At 47.8% G+C, this 19,505-nt stretch overlaps 1 protein-coding gene across 2 annotated transcripts in view; it reads right to left on the reverse strand.

The window, feature by feature from the left end:
* Positions 1-19,505, reverse strand: part of MARCHF6 (membrane associated ring-CH-type finger 6) — a 101,876-nt gene that overhangs the window by 16,730 nt on the left and 65,641 nt on the right. For both annotated transcript variants that reach the window (XM_074987846.1, XM_074987845.1), the window contains 2 exons: positions 6,325-6,526; positions 19-88 (listed from right to left, as the gene is read on the reverse strand). In XM_074987846.1, the coding sequence (XP_074843947.1) occupies positions 19-88; positions 6,325-6,526 (272 nt within the window). The remainder of the gene's footprint in view (positions 1-18; positions 89-6,324; positions 6,527-19,505) is intronic.

The following is a 19,505-nucleotide window of genomic DNA, read 5'->3' on the forward strand; positions in this document are numbered from 1 at the left end:
TTTTAGCATAACACCCACCTGGTAATGTAAGGCAGATAAGACTGGCAATCAGTAATGTTATACACATGAAAACAATCAAGAGAAATATCTGAAAGACAAAAATATAAAGGGAGACAGTTAAGAGGAAAAAAATGGTAACCCACATTTCTAAATGTTGTTCTTCAAGATGTGTTGCTTCTATCTGTTCACAGTAGGTGTGCGCATACCACATTTTAACTAGCTACTGCCCATTGGGTCAGCTCTGGAACCCCCTAGAGCAGCACTGGTACTGCACTCTATATATAACTCTGCTGACCCAATAATCCTTCAGTTACTGCTTGCCAGCTACTCCAACAGTGGAGAAGGAGGGTTGGGTGCCAAATAGCTATGAGCAACAAAGTTACAAAGGTAAATAATCATTTTCTTTTCCTGCAAGTGCTTGCTCATATCTATTCAAAGTAGGTGATTCACAAGCCTTACCCAGGAGAAGGGGTCAGAGTCAATGCATTGCTGACTCAAGAACAGTGGCCCCGAAGGCCACATTTCATATGGACCTCTGCAAAGCATACATGAGGACCAAGTTGCAGCATGGCAGCTTTCCTGGAGAGGAACATGAGCCAGGATCGTAGTTGAAGAGGTCTGTGCTTGTACAGAATGGGCCATAATAGGCAGCAGGGCAACATTAGGGTATGAGCAGGTGCTCATACAAGTAGTTATCCAGGAAAAAATGTGCTGTGACAAAACTGGCAACCTTTCCATATGAGCTGTGATCGCCACAAAGAGCTTCAAGGCCTTGCAAAAGGGCTTGGTCCTGTTAATGTAAAAGGCAAGTGCCCGCCTCATATCTAGAGAATGCAATCAGTGCTCCAGTGGTGGGCTATGAGGCTTTAGAGTAGAAAATGGGAAGGAAAACGTCTGGACCAGTATTGAAGGCTGGAAAGCACTTTTGGCAGGAAAGCTGGCTGAGGGCAAAGCTGAACCTTGTCCTTATGGAAACCAGTGTATGGAAACTCCAACATGAGGACATGGAGAAAAGACACCCACGCAGTGTGCAGCGGCAGTTAGTAAAGCAAATAGGATGTTAGGAATTATTAAAAAAGGGATCGATAATAAGACAAAAGATATCATACTTCCCCTATATAAAACTATGGTACGCCCACATCTTGAGTACTGCGTGCAGATGTGGTCTCCTCACCTCAAAAAAGATATATTGGCATTAGAAAAGGTTCAGAAAAGGGCGACTAAGATGATTAGGGGCTTGGAACGGGTCCCATATGGGCAGAGGCTAGAGAGACTGGGACTTTTCAGTTTGGAAAAGAGGCGATTGAGGGGCGATACGATAGAGGTATATAAAATCATGAATGGTGTGGAGAAAGTGAATATAGAAAAATTATTTACCTTTTCCCATAATACAAGAACTAGGGGACACCAAATGAAATTGATGGGTAGTAGGTTCAAAACTAATAAAAGGAAATTTTTCTTCACACAGCGCACAGTCAACCTGTGGAACTCCTTGCCGGAGGAGGCTGTGAAGGCCAGGACTCTATTACGGTTTAAAAAAGAGCTTGATAAATTTTTGCAGGTTAGGTCCATAAATGGCTATTAGCCAGGGATAAAGTATGGTGCCCTAGCCTTCAGAACAAGGGCAGGAGATGGATGGCAGGAGATAAATCACTTGATCATTGTCTTCTGTTCTCCTTCTCTGGGGCACCTGGCATTGGCCACCGTCGGCAGATGGGATGCTGGGCTGGATGGACCTTTGGTCTCACCCAGTATGGCCATTCTTATGCTCTTATGCCCTTCTTGCAGACGTGATGGACACCAGGAAGGCCAATTTCCAGGAAAGGCAAAGGATGGAACATCATCCAAATGGGGTAAATCTGAACACCACTGCTTTGCAGAAAGGCTGCCATCACTGCCATACACTTGGTAAGCACCCTGGGGGATGTGGAGCACCCACAGGGGAGGGCCGTAAACTCAAGGTGCAACTGGCCCACTGTGAAGTGGAGGTAGTGCACATAGGAAGGCTGGATCGCAACAAGAAAATAACCATCCTTTAAATTGAGGGTGATGTATCAGTCTCCTGGTTCTGGAGAGGGAATTATGGTGCCCAGGAAACCATATAGTTTTAGTGGAAGACAATGAACTTGAGCTTCCTGAAGTCCAGGACAGCCTGAAGGCCTCCTTTCACCTTAGGGGCTAGGAAACAACAGGCGTGGAAGCCGCAGCCCCTGAAATGAAGAGGGAACTCTTCTACCACTCTGAGGCCAAGGAGCGACTAAACCTCCTAGAGGAGGAGCTGCTCATGAGAGGGGGCCCCAAGGATGAATGGGGGTGGGGAAGAATGGAAGGGAATGGCATAGCCCATCACAGTCAATCATTTGAAGGATGCATCGATCTGACATAATGGCTGACCAAGCCAGGAGCAACCAGGAGAGTGTGGGGGAAGCACAGGGGAGGATCTAGCTGTGCTGCTACTCTGATCTTGGGTGCACCTTGAAAACAATTGCTTGGGTTCTGAGGTTGACTTGGATTGGCCCTGATGTGCCCCAGAATGAGGGTGGAAGGCTTTCTATGGGAATAGTGGGGACTCTGTTGAGATTAACTGGACTGGCCCCTCAGTGGGAGAGACCACAGAGAGGGCTGAAGTTTGAAGGTCTTCCGCTGTGTAATGGGCATATGCCTGACCAAGGACTTCATGGTCTTGCAGAAGTCCTTCAGACTGTGGAGGCAGGAGTTAGTCTGGAGTGCAAACAGCCTGACCTCATAGAACAGGAGGTCCTGAGAGTTTGATGGACCTCAGGGGGAAGGCTGGAAGGTTGAAGCCAAGTGACACAATGCACAGCAATGTCCAAGGCAAGAACCCTGACAGTAGCATCCCCCTTCTCCAAGGAGGTTTGGAGATGTGTGTGTGACACTTCTTTACCATCCTACATGAGGGCAGCAAGTTTCTCCCATGAGCCTTTGGGCAAGGAGTTCTTAAATTTAAGGAGGGTGGTCCATGAATTGTAATGGTAACGGGTCAGGATGGTCAGCTGGTTAACCACCCTGAGAAGCAGACCCCTGACATGGAACAGCCTTTCCAATCAAACAAATCTAAGCATTTGGGGTCTTTAGATTTGGGAACCAGAGGTCGGAGGCCCTGTCTTTCCTTTTCATTAACAGCCTCCTCCATGAGGGAGTAGAGAGGAGAGTATGTAAACAGGTATTTATGTCCTTTGACAGGGACAAAGTATGTGTGTTCCACCCCTTTAGCAGTTGGTGGGATGGACTCAGAAGTACACCAAATTGTTTTTGTCTTGTTATTTGGAAGGACCACATGGCAAAAGGCCTTCCAGGGCCAGATGGTCAACCACAGGGTCATCAGATTCAATGACCTCTTCGATAGGGAGTTGAGACTGGTGGCCACGCTACTGAACAGGTTCTGAAGCAACCGAAAGTCCATGGAGGAAGGACCTGACACCAAGAGATCCACTACCGCCTCATCCAGTGAAGAATTGGAGGAGGCCAATGGAGGAGCCACCTCAGCTGTATCCCTAGGCTATACAGGAGGTGAGGTGCAAGGCACCATCTCAGGCTGGAAAGGCAAGTTTAGGGTCCGATAGGGGACGACTGACAGTATCCTCTGGAGCATGATGTGCTGCAGAGGACTGAGGCTGGGAAGGAGGCATGGTGCCATGCCCCTAGTGATATGCCATTGCCACTGGGGCGAACCCTGGAGGGCTCCTGTGTCTCTAAGATGACAAGGGTCCACTGCGGATAAACAGACAGAAAGGACCAAAGGCTCAGGAACAGAGAAAGGAGAGGCCAAACAAGAAGGCTACGGAGTTGCTGAAACAGCAGGTGCCGCGGGAGCAGAATGAACAAGAGAAAGCAATCACCAGCAGTGAAGGATAAGACAATACTTTGAGACTGAAACCAATGAGAAAACTTCGACAAGAAGAAAGATGGGTGTGGAGACACACTGGCAAGGAGATTGGGACCAGCATGCTGAGCACTTACGGCACAGAGAACGAGACTGGCGCAAAGAATGAGACTTGTGAAGCGTTCTGGAACAGTGCGAAGATTGTGACCGGTGTGGAGATTGAGACTGACAAGCCAAGTGGGACCAACGTACAGAACAAAACATGCTCAGAGATTGGGACCAGCAAGGAGACTGAACGGGACTGAGAAGTGCCCAAACTTTTTGAAAAATAGGGCCAAGTCTTGACATCACCTGAGAGGCGCACTGGGTGGACAAACACGAACTGGAATGGTGCCAGGAATTCCAGTGCCTTACAACAGCATGGTGTTGACTCTTGGTGTGGAGAACAAAACATGCTGAACACTTGGATGCCTAGCCAGAGCCACCTGCTACAGAAGGCCTTAAATGTGAGCTGCCACACGTGGATCAGGATAGAGACCGATGCTGCAATTGGCCAGGTTGGGACTCAAGCAGTAATGGGACTTCAAGCAGACAGATGCCACAGCAGGAACAGGAGGACCCATCATAGCAGGCTTGACCCTGGAGAAATGTTGGATGGGCAGAGGCCTCAGTCTGTGCCAGGGACTGCATCTTCATGATAAGGCCCTGAACTACCTGCAACATGTCCACCACAGAAGAGAAGCCAGTTGGAAGTGGTGCACGGGATGCCAGGGCATTGGGAGTCTTTGGCCCAGACCCTGTCAGTAACTGCTAGTAGAGGCATCACCTGAGAAGGAGCCATCTTCACCAGCACCGATAACTTGGTCCTCTTGGGAGACTGTTCTGGAGAATGGAAATGGCACCAGATGAGAGGCTTTGGGGATTGCTGGTGCTGAGGATTCCTCCTTCACGCTGGCCCTGGAGTCAAAGACATTGTGCTGCACACCAAAGAACCCAGTGCAGGCTCACGTTTCTGAGGCTGATGTGCAGGTTCCGTAAGGAGTTGAAGAAGATGAAAGTGGTGCTTTTTACAGGTGTGAGGCTTAAAAGCCTTGCAAATTCAGCACTCTGTCAGCCTGGTGAGCTTCCTGCAAACAAGGAGGATGAGAGTCCTGGGGGGTCACTCACTGGCAAAGACTTCAAGCAGGAGCTACAAGGTTTGAGGCCCTGGAACTTTGGCATGCTCCAGTCCCTGGAGGAGACATAGGGAGAGAAGGAAAAACTCCTTCTACACCCATTGACTTCTATCACTAACTACAAAAATCTACAATTTAAAGAGAACTATTTGCAATTATTTACACAACAAAGCTAGAGATTCCTGGTGTAGTTACAAAGCATTCAGCCACAATTCCAACAGTGCTCAAGACAGAAAGAAGGAACTAAGGAGGGGTGGTCAGGTCGGTAGTGTCATATTGACCTCCAATCGAGCAGGCTCCACAGCTGAGCAACTAGGGTAAAAACTTTCCAGCAGTCATACACACGGTGCGTACAAACCTACTCTGAACAGATATGAACAAGCACGGCAAAGTGAAATTTGCTTTAACTGAATGTTAGAAAAACACTGAAATATCAAAATGTCACCCATTGAACCAAAACAGTAAATGCTGCACATAAAATTTCTATTTAGGAGAGCAATCAAACTTGCTGACTCATTCTGCTCCACAATTATTTATGAGTCTGTTGTCCCAGAGGACTCAGCTATTTGTTTGTTTTTAGCTCTACTGACTATAACCTTGATTTAGTCACCAATCAACTTATAAAAAGTGAGCAGAGGTACTATGGGGAAAAAAGTATGCCATAAAAAGATTGTAGCGCTACTGCCTGTGAATCATTTTTTAAAGAATTTCTCATCTGTTGACTGTTTCACTTTGATACTTTTAATAATTTATGCTTTGGTTTGCGTGTTTCTAAATTCTTGTTTTTAAAGCAAAAACAAACTAAGATTAATCTGCTACAACAACATGGCAAACAGCAGAACACTGCCATCCTACACACTATTCTGGGAGCAAGGACTCCACCACCACACAAACTCCCTTCTAGACCACACATTACAATGAGTCCCCCGCTCCACTATAAATCCCACCCAGGTTCAATAGCCCTACCTCCTACCCTGAACCCATTCTCTCATTATAAGTCTCTTGGCCCCACCTTGAAACCCCTTAAACACCTCATCCCAAGCCTCCACGCCCCGCCAGAGACCCCCCCATACTCCAAAACCACCCCTGCCACAGATCGTCCATGCACAGAATAAATTTTGTTATGTACACCAATAGAGGTGATATGTACACCAATATGGAGAGGATATGCAACATAACAAAATTCATTCCACATATGGACATAAAATAAGAGAGGGAACATTGATCAGGAAACCACTGTATTCCATGTTTGTACTGCACCTAGTAAAGAGAAAGTCCTCTTTCTAAAGTGTTAGTTCTACCTACCCTGAGTGGGAATTTTAGAGGCCTATGGTAAGGCTGGAAACCCACAGGTCCTCCTTGCTGAAGTATGGCTTGATGGGCTGCATGAAGACCTTCTCCCACAACCGGAATGGCATTGTTATTGCGAGCATGCTGGTTATTAGGTTGCTGGTTTGCATTGTTCTCATTCTCCTCCTGGTCTCCAAGTAAGTAAGAATGGAGATCCCTGTGGCAAAAGCATGAAAATGATTACCTAACTTCCTCTGGATTTGTAACCTGAATGAAAATTTAGAAACAGCACTCCACACAGCTACATTTATAAGTGTTTAATGAACAAAATAAGAGGACTTGATTATTGGAAGCAACACAAAAAGCATCAATTGACATATTTAATTTTTTTTTTTAAAGTACAAGTTAGAACACACACAGTTTGGAAGAGAGAGAATTACCAAATTGTGTACAGGTTAAAAAAGTGACAATCTGTATCCACTGAGTCATTGATCTGTTTACAAACAATATCAGTTATAAAAAAGGCATGGACTGAAGAGGGATAACTTTGTCCAAATCTCTGCTGGTGTAAATGTGCATCACTCCACTGATGAAAGAATTCTCACATTTACTATTAGGTTGGTGGGAGATAGTTTCTTACATGGCTTGTGAAAAAAATCTTCAGCATAACATTTGAGCAGGACCTTAGAATTTACAGACAAAAGAAGTCACAGATTTTAGAGTGTTTTTCCAAGAACACCTCACAGGACTACTTGCACAGAGTTTCAAATGTCAGACAATTCTGATATCTCCCCATCAGAAAGTGGATTTAAAAACTGGATGAAGGACTGTGTATTGGAGACATTTCTACTGCTAACTGCAACAGTTGGAGATGTGCAACATTTCCTGTTGAAAAAACAACAAGAAGTCCTGTGGCACTTCACAGACTAACAGATATTTTGGAGCATACGCTTTCGTGGACAAAGACCCACTTCATCAGATGCATGAGTCATTTCATTTCCTTACTTGTAACTCTCATCGTTGGTTCCCACCTACACTTCCCTCCTCCAGCTACTTTCTATTCCCATTTATTTGTGGGGCTGAGTTATCCATGTTTTGACTAAGAAGTTGAAGCTAAAAATCTCACTTGTTTTTCAGACATGAAAAGCCAGTCTCAAGCTCCCATAAGAATAATTCAGTCAAGAAAAAAAACCCTCTAACTTGAAATATTATGTGAATAGCTCGTAACAAGCAGTACAAGCTTTTGGGAGTTCAAATACACTTGGTTAAGCCAAATTATGAAACAAAAACTACTAAAAAAGAAGAGTAACCTACAGTAACTGTGGTTCTTTGAAATACTACAGTCAGTGCAGATCCTATTTGCACATGTACCATGTACACAAGCTCAGAATCTTTGGACTAGCAGAGTTCAGGCCAAACTTGTGCCCGAGACTCCTCGAGCAATCCCCCTCTTTTCCTTTGCTGTTCAAGCCCATAAGTGACTGTTGAGAACTTAGAAAAATGTGGATGAAGAGTAGGTCATTGGAATACACTGACTACAGCATTTTAAAGAACCAAAATTACACTTAGCAACTGAGCATTATAGTCACTGTAAGTGACTGGCAAGCAATAGCAACTCTGGTTGGTGGCAATGAGGTGTATGAGCTACATGTTCCCAATGAAACAGCTTGACCCTCGAAAGCAACCCAACTGTGGTCACAAATAGATCAAAATTCTCTATCATCCCCACAGCTATGAATATAACATCATGGGTTTCTAGGCTTGTCCAGCATGCAGTTTCTTTTCTCGTGTGTAATGAGGCCTTGGGAAGGAAAGAGATAGGTTTAAAAGGAAATTGGAAATAAAGAAAGGTTACTCACCGTAGTAATGGTGGTTCTTCGAGATGTGTCCCCGTGGGTGCTCCACATTAGGTGTCGGGCTCGCCCGGCGCCGCAGATCGGATCTTCCAAGCAGTTTCTGCCGGACCGCGCATGCGCCGGTGCGCGCCACTCCCCCGCGCGCTCCCGGCCACGTGCACGATCCGGTCCCCGCCAGTTCCTTGACCAACCGCCTCGGATGCTCCTGCAAAACACTAAACAGAGATCCGAAGCGGGGAGGATGGGCGGGTAGTGGAGCACCCACGGGGACACATCTCGAAGAACCACCGTTACTACGGTGAGTAACCTTTCTTTCTTCTTCGAGTGTCCCCGTGGGTGCTCCACATTAGGTGACTACCCAGCAGTAACCCAAGATAGGAGGTGGGTAATCGGAGTATGTGCAGCTTGTCCCCGAGAGGACCGCTCCTCTCCTTGTCCTCCTGGAATACCCTGTGAAGGGCGTAATGTTTGGCGAAGGTGTCACAGGATGACCAGGTCGCCACTCTGCAAATGTCTTTTAGCGCAACGCCCTTGAAAAAGGGCTGTTGATGCTGCCACCGCCCTAGTGGAATGAGTTCTGGGCATGGCCAGGAAAGGAGTCTTTTTGAGTTTGTAGCACTTTTTAATGCAAGATACGATGTGCTTCGAGATTCTCTGCGAAGAGAGACATTCTCCTTTTGATTTGGGAGCGATAGAGACTAGGAGTCTATCCATTCTCTGGAAGGACTTGGCCCTGTCCATATAGAAAGCTAGCGCCTCCTCACGTCCAGGAGGCGTAGGCGCGCCTCTTTGTCAGAGTTATGAGGCTTTGGATAAAACGAGGGTAAACAATAGGTTCGTTAGTATGAAGCTCAGAAGAAACTTTAGGAACAAAGGCTGGATGCAGCCGTATGGTTACCGCCTCCTTGGAAAAAACAGCGCAGGGTGGCGTTGCCATAACTGCCGCAAGCTCGCTCACCCTGCGAGCTGACGTGATTGCGAGAAGAGAGGTCGTCTTTATCATAAGGAGGCAGAGGGAAACCGTGGCCAAAGGCTCGAACGGTGGTCCCCTTTTCGCATTAAGCACCAGGTCCAAGTTCCACGAAGGTGGAAGCGGTTTCCGAGGTGGGGGGGTATAGGTTTACCAGCCCTTTAAGGAACCTGGTAACCATGGGATGGGCGAACACCATGTGCCCTGTCTCTCCGTGTGTGAATGCCAAAAAGGCGGCAAGGTGGACCTTAAACGAGGATAGCGAGAGTCCTCCTCTCTTGAGGTCCAGTAAATACTCTAATATCACAGCCATAGGCACCGAAAGGGGGGCTAGCTGTTTGGTAGAACACCATGCCGTAAAGCGAGTCCATTTCGGCTTGTAGGTCTTCCTGGTGGAAGTCCTCCTGCTACTTTCTAGGACTTGCTGCACTTCCTCCGTACATGTGCTCTCTAGGGAGCCGAGCCATGGATTAACCACGTTTGTAGTCGCAGGCCTTGGGGGTGCGGATGCACTATGGACCCCTGGGCTTGCGTGAGCAGATCCGGCGCCACCGGAAGGGGCATCGGTGGCCGGTCCAACATGCGCAGGGAGTAGGGGGAACCATTGCTGTCGATCCCACGTTGGGACTATCGGGATCATTCAGGCTCCTTCCCTCCTGACTTTCTGCAACACCTTGTGGATGAGCACTGTGGGAGGGAAAGCGTAAAGCAGGGGGCCCCTCCAAGAGATCGCGAAGGCGTCCCTCAGGGACCCCCGTCCCAGTCCTGCCCTGGAGCAGAATCGTGGGCACTTCTTGTTGTGCTGAGTAGCAAACAGGTCTATCTGGGGAAAAACCCCATGCGTGAAAAATCGGTTGCAGCAGATCGGGACGGATCTGCCACTCGTGCGTGAGTGCGAAACGCCTGCTCAGCTGGTCTGCCTGCACACTGTGAGCGCCTGCCAAGTACGAGGCTTCCAGGGTTATATTGTTGGCGACGCAGCAGTTTCACGACTGGACTGCTTCTGCACATAAGGCACGGGACCGAGCTCCTCCTTGCCGATTCATATAAAACGTGGTGGAGGTATTGTCTATACTGATCCCGACTACTTTGCCTTTTATATGGTCTCGAAAGTGTCTGCAGGCGTTGAACACTGCTCTGAGCTCCAGTATATTTGTGTGCAGTGACTGCTCCGTGGAGGACCACAGCCCTTGCGTCACCTCTTCGCCCATGTGTGCTCCCCACCCTATGAGGGAGGCGTCTGTAGTAAGAAAAACCAATGTGTGTGGTTGGTGGAAGGGTACCCGTTAGCAGGTTCTCGGGGTTTACCCACCATTGCAGGGATTTGCGCACCTCTGTTGTGGGCGACGCCACCCTGTGAACAGTGTGTGCTGCCAGGTTGTATACGCTCGCCAGCCAGTGCTGCATGCTGCGCATGTGTAACCTGGCGTTCTGTTGTACGAACGCCGCTGCTGCCATGTGGCCCAGCAGCTGTAAGCACGTCAGAACCAGCACCGTAGGGCTGAAGGTGAAGACTTGCACGAGGGAGCCAACGGCCCGAAAGGGAGTCTCTGGTAGATACGCCCTCACTGTAATAGAATTTATGCGTGCCCCTACGAACTCTATGTCCTGCGTGGGGTCTATCTTTGATTTTGTCAGATTGATAACCAGGCCGAGCGAGAGAACGTGCCTGTTGTGACGCATATTATGCGTAGTACCTCCTCCTTCGAGGCCCCTTTGAGTAGGCAGTCATCCGGATACTGGAATATAAATACCCCGTCTGTAAAGGTAGGCTGACACCACTGCCAAGGGCTTGGTGAAGACTCTGGGGGCCGAGGAGAGGCCAAACGGTAGGACCTTGTATTGAAAATGTTCTTTGCCTACCATGAGAAACCAGAGGAATCGTAGGTGAGCCGGATGAATAGTTACGTGAAAATACGCGTCTTATAAGTCGAGGGCTGCGAACCAATCTCCATCGTATAGTGCCGTAAGGATGGAGGCGATTGCGATCATCTGAAAGCGTTGCTTGCGCAGGTACCGGTTGAGGCCTCGAAAATCTAAGATGGACCTCCCGCCTCCTGTCTTTTTCCCCGTGAGGAAGTACCTGGAGTAGAACCCTCTCCCTTGCAGTTGCTCCGGCACTCTTTCCACTGCCCCTATGAGCATGAGATGGTCTACCTCCTGCTTGAGCCTCGCCACGTGGGAGGCCTCCTGGAGGTGGGGCCTGGGTGGAGGTCATGGCGGTGGGAGCGACTGGAAGGGGATGGCGTACCCCGTGGCTATGATCTCCAGCACCCATTTGTCTGTGGTGATCGTTCGTCACTGGTTATAGAATGGTCGGAGGCGATGGTGGAATAACCGCTTCGGATGACCTTGCGACGGTAGTGATGGCGCAGCCCTGGATCTGTGTGTCAAACTTGTGGCCTTTGGCCCTGCCCCAAGGACGCACGGCTGTGTTGGGAACGACGCCTGGGAGTTCTGTACTGCTGGTGCTGTTGATGTCGCCCTTGCTCGTAACCCCTGTGGTACTGGGGACGCTATTGCTGAGTCCGCAACATCCAGGGCGATCTGAACTCCCGTCCTCGAGGCCGCGTAGCCTTCTTGCATGATGGCCTTGAGCACTGGTTTTTTGCCCTCTGGAAGCGAGTCCATGAGGGAGGTTAACCTAATGTGGTTATCGAAATTATGGTTCGCTAGATGCGCTGCGCAATTTGCCATTCGCAACAGTAGAGTGGAGGAGGAGTAGACCTTTCTGCCCAACAGCTCTAGCTTTTTGGCATGTTTGTCTGTTCCCCCACATTGCGACGACTCCACCACCAAGGAATTTGGTTGTGGGTGGCTGAACAGGAACTCCGTGCCCTTTGTCGGCACGAAGTTTTTTTTTGTTTTTTTTTCCGCTCTCTTGTGGACAGGCGGAATAGTCGCAGGAGTCTGCCATATCATAGTGGCAGACTCCAAGATTGCGTCATTAAGTGGTATTGCTATTTTGGAGGAGGCCGGAGGTCTCAGATTTTTGAGGAGCTTATGGTGTTTCTCTTGCACCTTAGCTGTCTGGATGCCTTGCGTGAAGGCCACCCTCGTAAAACAGCTCTTGGAACTGTTTGAGATCGTCCGGAGGATGGACGTCCCCCGGGGCCGTAGCCTCATCCGGGGAGGAGAGCGAGGAACCACTGGGATACGTCTCTGTGTACCCTTCCGGTTCCTGCTGGTGATGGTACACCCTCTCACTAGAGGTTTGCGAGGGAAAATCTCAGGGTTCCATAACCAGACCCCCCTGAGATGCTTGAGTCTCTGTCCCCGGTCACAATTGCCCTCGGGGGTACGAGATCGTTTGTGGGGATCTTTCCCTGGTAGATAGCCGATGGTGTCTATGTCCCGCGTGGTAGGGGCGACCATGGCAGTATAGGCACTGTTCTTGGGAAGGTGACCTAGACCACTCCCTTGGTGCATACCCTCTGCGTCTGGGGGAGGCTGGAGAGAGCGATTTTGCATAATAGTCCAGCGGTTCAAACCCCAGGAAGGGTGAAGGTGGTCCCAGCCAGGGTGAGGCTGGTTGCAAAAAAATGGAGAAGGGGGCTCCGGGTAGGCTAGGGGGGACCCCTGCCTTCTGGTTGGAGTCTGTAACATAAGCGGAGGGCTGTGAGAAAGCAACTCCACAGCCCTGTGCGGAGAGGGGCTGCAATGCCTCCTCTTGTGTGCAGCCTTCCCCCTCCCTTGAGGAGGTAACTCTGCCCCCTGACGTACAGGGGATTCCGGCCCCGTGCGCACCGAGCTCGGCACGCTGGAGGGCGGTGCGGCAGGTGCGGTGTGCTCCAGTGCCTGCAGGCTGCGTGCCTGCGCGCTCTGCACCGCCGGTTCCCCGGGGGTCGGTGCTGCTGCCTGCGGTGCCGCCGGTACCGGCGCTTGTTTAGCCGCCGCCCTGCCTGCGGGGCGGGGCGGCTGGCTGATTATCGGAGGCTGAGCCGCTTCCACGTGGCTCTCCGTGCCGCCGCCGATCAGCTGTTGCTGCGGCTGGGGGCTGCTCGCTCCTCCCGTCCCGCTCGCTATTGTTGCCGGCAGGGATCGGGCTGGGGAGGCTTTCCTCCGTTTTTGGCAGCTTTCCTTTTATGGGCCCCGCAAGGTCCCTCCTGCTGCGGCCGCTCCAGCACGTCTGGCTGGAGGGCCTTATGAAAAGCAGTTTTAAGCCGCTGCCCTGCCTGCAGTGCAGGGCGGCTGGCTGATCATCGGAGGCTGAGCCGCTTCCACGTGGCTCTCCCTGCCGCCGCCGATCAGCTGTTGCTGCGGCTGGGGGCTGCGCGCTCCTCCCGTCCCGCTCACTGTTGCTGCCAGCAGGGATCGGGCTGGGGAGACTTTCCTCCGTTTCTGCGCTGATGGAGTGAGGGAGGCAGCTTTCCTTTTATGGGCCCCGGAGGGTCTCTCCTGCTGCGGCCGCTCCGGCACGTCTGGCTGGAGGGCCTTATCCAAAGCAGCATTTTAAGCCGCATCTCCCTGTCTCTCCTTAATCGCCTCTCGGCAGGACTCACATTTTTTAAAGCCTGAAGAGGACATTGTTGGTGAGTCTTTGAGTTGTATTAAGTGGGTACTTAGCACCTTCTTTGTGCTGTTTTCCCCGTCCGATGGCCTGCCTCAGCAGGAGGGCTGATGGCCGTAGCTCCTGGCCTCCGGCGCTTGTTACTGGGACTGGCTGAAGCTGTCCCGCTCGTAGTTTGTTTGTTGTTGTTCGTTGTCTTTTTTTTTTTTTTTTTTTTTTTTGCAAAATAACAACCGGCTAACTCATAGTAGCCTAAGTATCTGAAAAAAACTTTGAAAGAAAAACAGATAAAGTCGTTGAATACGCTATTTGGCCTTAGCCTAGTCGGATTCCGTCTGCAGCCGACGGCGGTTAAGAGGAACTGGCGGGGACCGGATCGCGCACGTGGCCGGGAGCGCGCGGGGGAGTGGCGCGCACCAGCGCATGCGCGGTCCGGCAGAAACTGCTTGGAAGATCCGATCTGCGGCGCCGGGCGAGCCCGACACCTAATGTGGAGCACCCACGGGGACACTCGAAGAAGAAGAATAGCTTATTTCGACATAACACAGCTACACGCACAAAATGAATTTCAAAATAGCTATTTTGAAATACAGCATCTACACACACAGAGCCTATTTTGAAATAGAGCCATTGGACGCACTATGGCTTGTTTTAAAATAGGCTCTATTCCCTGTCTTAACAGCACACACTGCAAAATAGCCATTTTGTAACAGACTCAATCCCTCATAAAATGAGGTGAACCAATTTTGAAATAAGCCAACTGCTATTTCGATATTATTTTGAAATAATGGTTGCATTGTTTAGATGCAAGTACAGTTAATTTGAAATAATGGCTGTTATTTCAAAATAACTTTGATGTGTAGACATACCCTTAGAAATTAACAGATTGATTAGGGCATAAGCTTTCATGGGTAAAACCTACTTCACCAGATGAATTTGGAACAAATGTCTCTGACAGTATTCTGCTTTACATTAGGATTTCCTGGTTTTCCACGGTACTCAATCAGCCAATAGCCAGGCTGTCAGAACAGCAACTTCAGGTCTGGATGGAATTCCTGACAGTTTGACTAGCTGGGGTCTGCAGGATCAGGCCTTCCTTGTTTTGTTACAATTCAATTAAATTTAGACTGAGGGCAGGTCCACACTGCAGGGGAAGGTCGAATAAAGATATGCAATTTCAGCTTTGCTAACTACCTAGCTAGAGTTGTCATATCTTAATTCGGGCTTCCATGCCATCTCCACTTTCCACTCCCATCAATTTCCCTTCCTTCTAATAGGGGACAGGAGTACCATGGTCCACAGAGGTGCCCCTGTACGTGGAATTTAGCATATGCTCACAAGACACATTAAATCAAACTCCAGAAGATTGACTGCAGTGAGGTTGATCTTCCCTGTAGTGAAGATGTACACTGAGTTGCGTATGGCTTACTAGTGGAAGAGGAACATTTCCTTTAGTCTGTACTATTACCACCTCAGGCAATGTCCACATAGCAATTAGACACTGATGGCTGTCTCATGCTAGTGAATGTGGGCTCCCAGGGTTCAAGCTATGGGGTATTTTTGTAATAGGTTCTTGATGAAAGATCCCTGAAAACAAGAAAGGGAGCAAGGTAGGAGACAATGAAAGCAACTGGATGGGGTAGCCAGGGAGAATGATAAACATTCATTTTTCACCTAACCTCTAACCACAGTTGATGGAAGGGGAAAAAGAAATTCCTGAAAGTTGGCCTCAGCATGGACTTGACACAACAGAGCACTGAATATTCCTGTCAAACCTGCTGACTCAGAGAGGGAGATTGGTATACAATGGAGGATGACAACAGGCACTTAGTGTTATAATGGGGTTTCTTGCTGGGCAAATATTCTGGCTGGCAACTGTGGAAATAAGACAGTTCTTATCGGCTTTGTGGGAGTTGATTCCAGAAGGGCTTGCAGTTTGATGCAGGATAATACATCCCTAAAGGTCTCAGAATTGCTCTCAAATCTTTGAGGGAAAGAAGTTCCACATCAAGTTGCTAAAGTGCTTCATGTCCTGAAAGACAGACCCTCTCTTGTCACCTGGACTACTTTCAGAATCCCAGATGTTTATACCCAGACAGAGACATCCAGTTCACAGGACAGTTTGGGACAGCCGTCCCAGACTCCACACAACCTGCTCAATCATTTGCCCTATGGACAGGACTTAGCTTGGGAGGAAGGAACCTAGTGCAGGGCATCAGCAAGGGCTGGGTCTTCCCCCACCACACTCATTGAGGAAGCATTAGCAACTCAGATGCCTGCTCAACTCTGCTCAACTCCCTTCTCCCAGTCTGCTGCACTTGGCTTCACCATAGCCGTGGGTAGGAGAGTACCGTGACCCCACTGTCACAGTAAGCGCAAGGGTGTGCGTGTGTGTTGGGTGGGATAAAACAACCCTCGTTATCACCCTGTGACAGCCCTCCCCCCAACTCCCGGGCCTGCGCTGGTCAGGGACAGGGTGCAGAGGGGGTAGAGCAGGGGCAGGGCAAAGCAGGGAGAGGAGGGTTGCCCAGGCTCCATTTCCCTTCCTCCCCGCCCCCCCAGTGCCCCACCACCACCCCTAGTGACAGCCCTGAGCCCAGGGCAGTAGACCTAATGCAGCCATGAATCAAGTGCACACACCACACTTATCCACTGTAGCCTACAGCACTGTTCTCATTACTACCTGCCCCCTCCTTGATTGTATGTCTCGGCTCTTCCTTACAGCCTTGGTCAAGCATCTTGATAGGGAGAAGGTCACCCTCACCAACACTATTTTATCAACAGTAGATTCCTGCGAGGAACTGGAGGGAGTGCTGATGAGTAAGCTATTTGATTGAAGAAATTCAGTGTCTTCATGGGTCCTTATCTTCTGGATTCCCTGTGGTAGACCTAGTCTTTTCCTGGACCACAGATATCACAAGTGCCTGTGATGTCTGATATTTTCATAAGAAAGTTCAAAGTCTTTCGATAGGACTCGGTAACACTTTTGTACCCAGTATGAAGTACAAAAAAAGCAAACCTGAGGTGTGCTACAATCCTTTTGCTGTGTCCCATAACTTATGAATAGTAGCACTATTCTAGATGACACCATGGAGCTGAAGATATTGCAGAGAGAAAAAAACAAGCAAACCCCAAAACACTAAGATTATGGTTGTCTCTATGGCCAATGCTTCAGTGAGCTTGCCTCAAGAGCAGGTCCCTAACAAGACCCAAGTCATTGACAGTTGGTGTCAGTTTGAGGCAAGAGCCTTGCCTGGAAAAAGAGAATTATGTGGAGAGAACAAATCCCAAGTTCTGTGACAGGGATCTGGTCACTAATGCCAGTTGATGATTGAGACTTGCTTATCCTAGACACTAGTGATAGGGCTCCCACTTGGAAACCTGCAAGGTGGTGAGTCCCAACAAGGCTAATAAAAAGCCACAAAGGTAAACTGTACAATTATTATTCAGGCTGTGACTGGCCCAGACACTGTCATCTGTGCTTCAGTGCCTGATATGGGGCATTTCCAAAGCTCCACTTAAAACAACATTCTAGTCTGGTCCCATGCTTGAAATGAGGGAGGAACAGCATGGACGTGACAAGGAGAGATATATCTCTAGGAACAGCAGTGCCATTAGATGTAGGACAAGTGCTCATTCTGCTGTGGCTTAACAGAGCAGTAAAGGCTTTCCTTGTAGGCACAACTTTGTATTGCGAAAGGCTCACTTGTAGGCAAAAGTCTCAGTGTAGACATTAACAGCAGTACTGTAGTGTCCTGAGTCCTTCACAGCTGTTGCTTTTGTTCTCATCCCTCAATGCTAAGGAAGGTTTGGAAGACCTTCCTTGGAAGAATGCTATAGGCCCTTCTCGTGGAATGAGCTTACTGTATGCTTTGAGCTATACTTATACATGGTGAGAGTACGCTGCTGGCATCCAAAGTGGATGTATGAGTGCGAGGCCTCTTTGCCCCAGAGCTGGGACAGAGGCACATGGCACTGAAGTATCCTGGAGCCAGTACCAGTGACTTTACTTCCTTTTTCAATTTCTGACTATTAGAACCAGACTCAAGGAGTCTGGTTATCAGAACACTTACTGTAGATAGTTTGCTTATTTCTGACTTGGAGGAGGTCTCTTCTCAAAAGTCATTTAAGACCTTTAAAGACTGCTTCCAGAGACTGAAGTTCAAACATCTCTCAGTTTTCAGGTGTGAACAAGAAGCAGCAAATGAAGTACTTGCTGGGAATGTGCTCTTTCAAGCCACAAAAAAAACCCACTTGCTGAGAACACTGATCAAAGACGCAAGATGGTTGAACAATGTTGAGTTTAGAATAGGCCATGCTGGCAGACAGCATGAATTGCTCTCCCATCTGTATGGAGAAGTTGAGTAGGAGTCTGTCCTTTTTTTCTGTACATGACCAAGGAAAAAGAAAAAGTGAAATGGCATTTCAATCTCAACCCTTTTGTGAGGAAGATTAAAAAACGAACAAAATACAAAGGAGCCCACAGGACACTGTTCACCTTTCATTTAAATGCTAAGACAGAACTGAGGGAGATTCAGAGCCACTACTGCTTTTTGGGTATGTCTACACAGCAGCCTTATTTTGAAATAAGTTATTCTGGAAGTGATATTCTAGAATAGTTTATTTTGAAATGATGCTGCTACACACAAAATACATTGCAAAATAACCTGTCAGTTATGAGCAACTACGTATAATATAGCTTATTTTGAAAGAGAGCCATGGGACCTATTACGGCTTATTCTGAAATAGGCTATATTCTCTGTCTAAACAGCCCCTAGTTCAAAACGTTTACTTTGAAACAGACACTATCCCTCATGGAATGTAGTTTACCTATTTCGAAATAAGCCAACTACTATTTCGACATTATTTTGAAACAGCAGTTGCATTGTGTAGACGCTAGCAAGGTAGTTCAAGATAACAACTGTTATCTTGAAATAACTTTTCTGTGCATACATACCCTTTATGTCCTCACACAACTGCAGGAGGCGACACTGGATAGACGCATGGCCTTAATGAATATTGCAATTCAAAAGTTTCCAAGGTTGTGCTCACGAGGCACGTGCGCAGTGGGATCTACAATAGCACAAACCTGAAAAACTATTTTTTCCCTTAATAAACTTGACTGGTTTTGTAGATATGATCTGAACTTATAAATGAAGTCTAGTCTGAAGACTATACACACAATAACCTAAACTACCACTGTGTAAGAAACTCCCATTTGTATTACATAATTTAGAATATAAAGATATGATACTCTAAAGGGATAAGTATACTAAGAGAATAAATGTTGACCTTTCAACCCTAACCCTGAATTGCCTGACTCTGGAGAGCTCGATTTCTTCACCTTGATATAATATTAATGCTGTGTTTTCACAGAAGTAAATTTATTTGTATTGTTTGCATGGAATAAACACCACCAGAGATATCTGTCTTTACGCTGCTTATATTGTACAAAAAATATGGAAAAAGAAAGCAAAAAATACTTCATTCCAAAAAGATAAACATAACGGAAAGCAAAGCATACATAAATAGGTAAATATAAACTGCTATTCCCTGCCAATTATATATCTATAATATACATAATAATGGTGAGAGTGTATATATATAATTTGCTAAACTAAAAAAAAAAAACAAAAAAAAACAAAAAAAAAAAACTTACTCTTGGAAAATATATAAGTTTTTTTAGTTTAGCAGATACAAGTAATTGCAAAAGAATATTCTGAAGTTACAGTACAGGTTCAAGGATTCACTGCCCAATAATTTGTTCGATACACATGTATGCAGCTCTACTATGCACACATTTATGTATCAAGAAATTCACAATGTTCCAGTTATGGCACTAGCCAAATAATACATTGTT

Source organism: Carettochelys insculpta, chromosome 2, assembly GCF_033958435.1.
Source record: "Carettochelys insculpta isolate YL-2023 chromosome 2, ASM3395843v1, whole genome shotgun sequence".
In the NCBI taxonomy this organism is placed as follows: Eukaryota; Metazoa; Chordata; order Testudines; family Carettochelyidae; genus Carettochelys; species Carettochelys insculpta.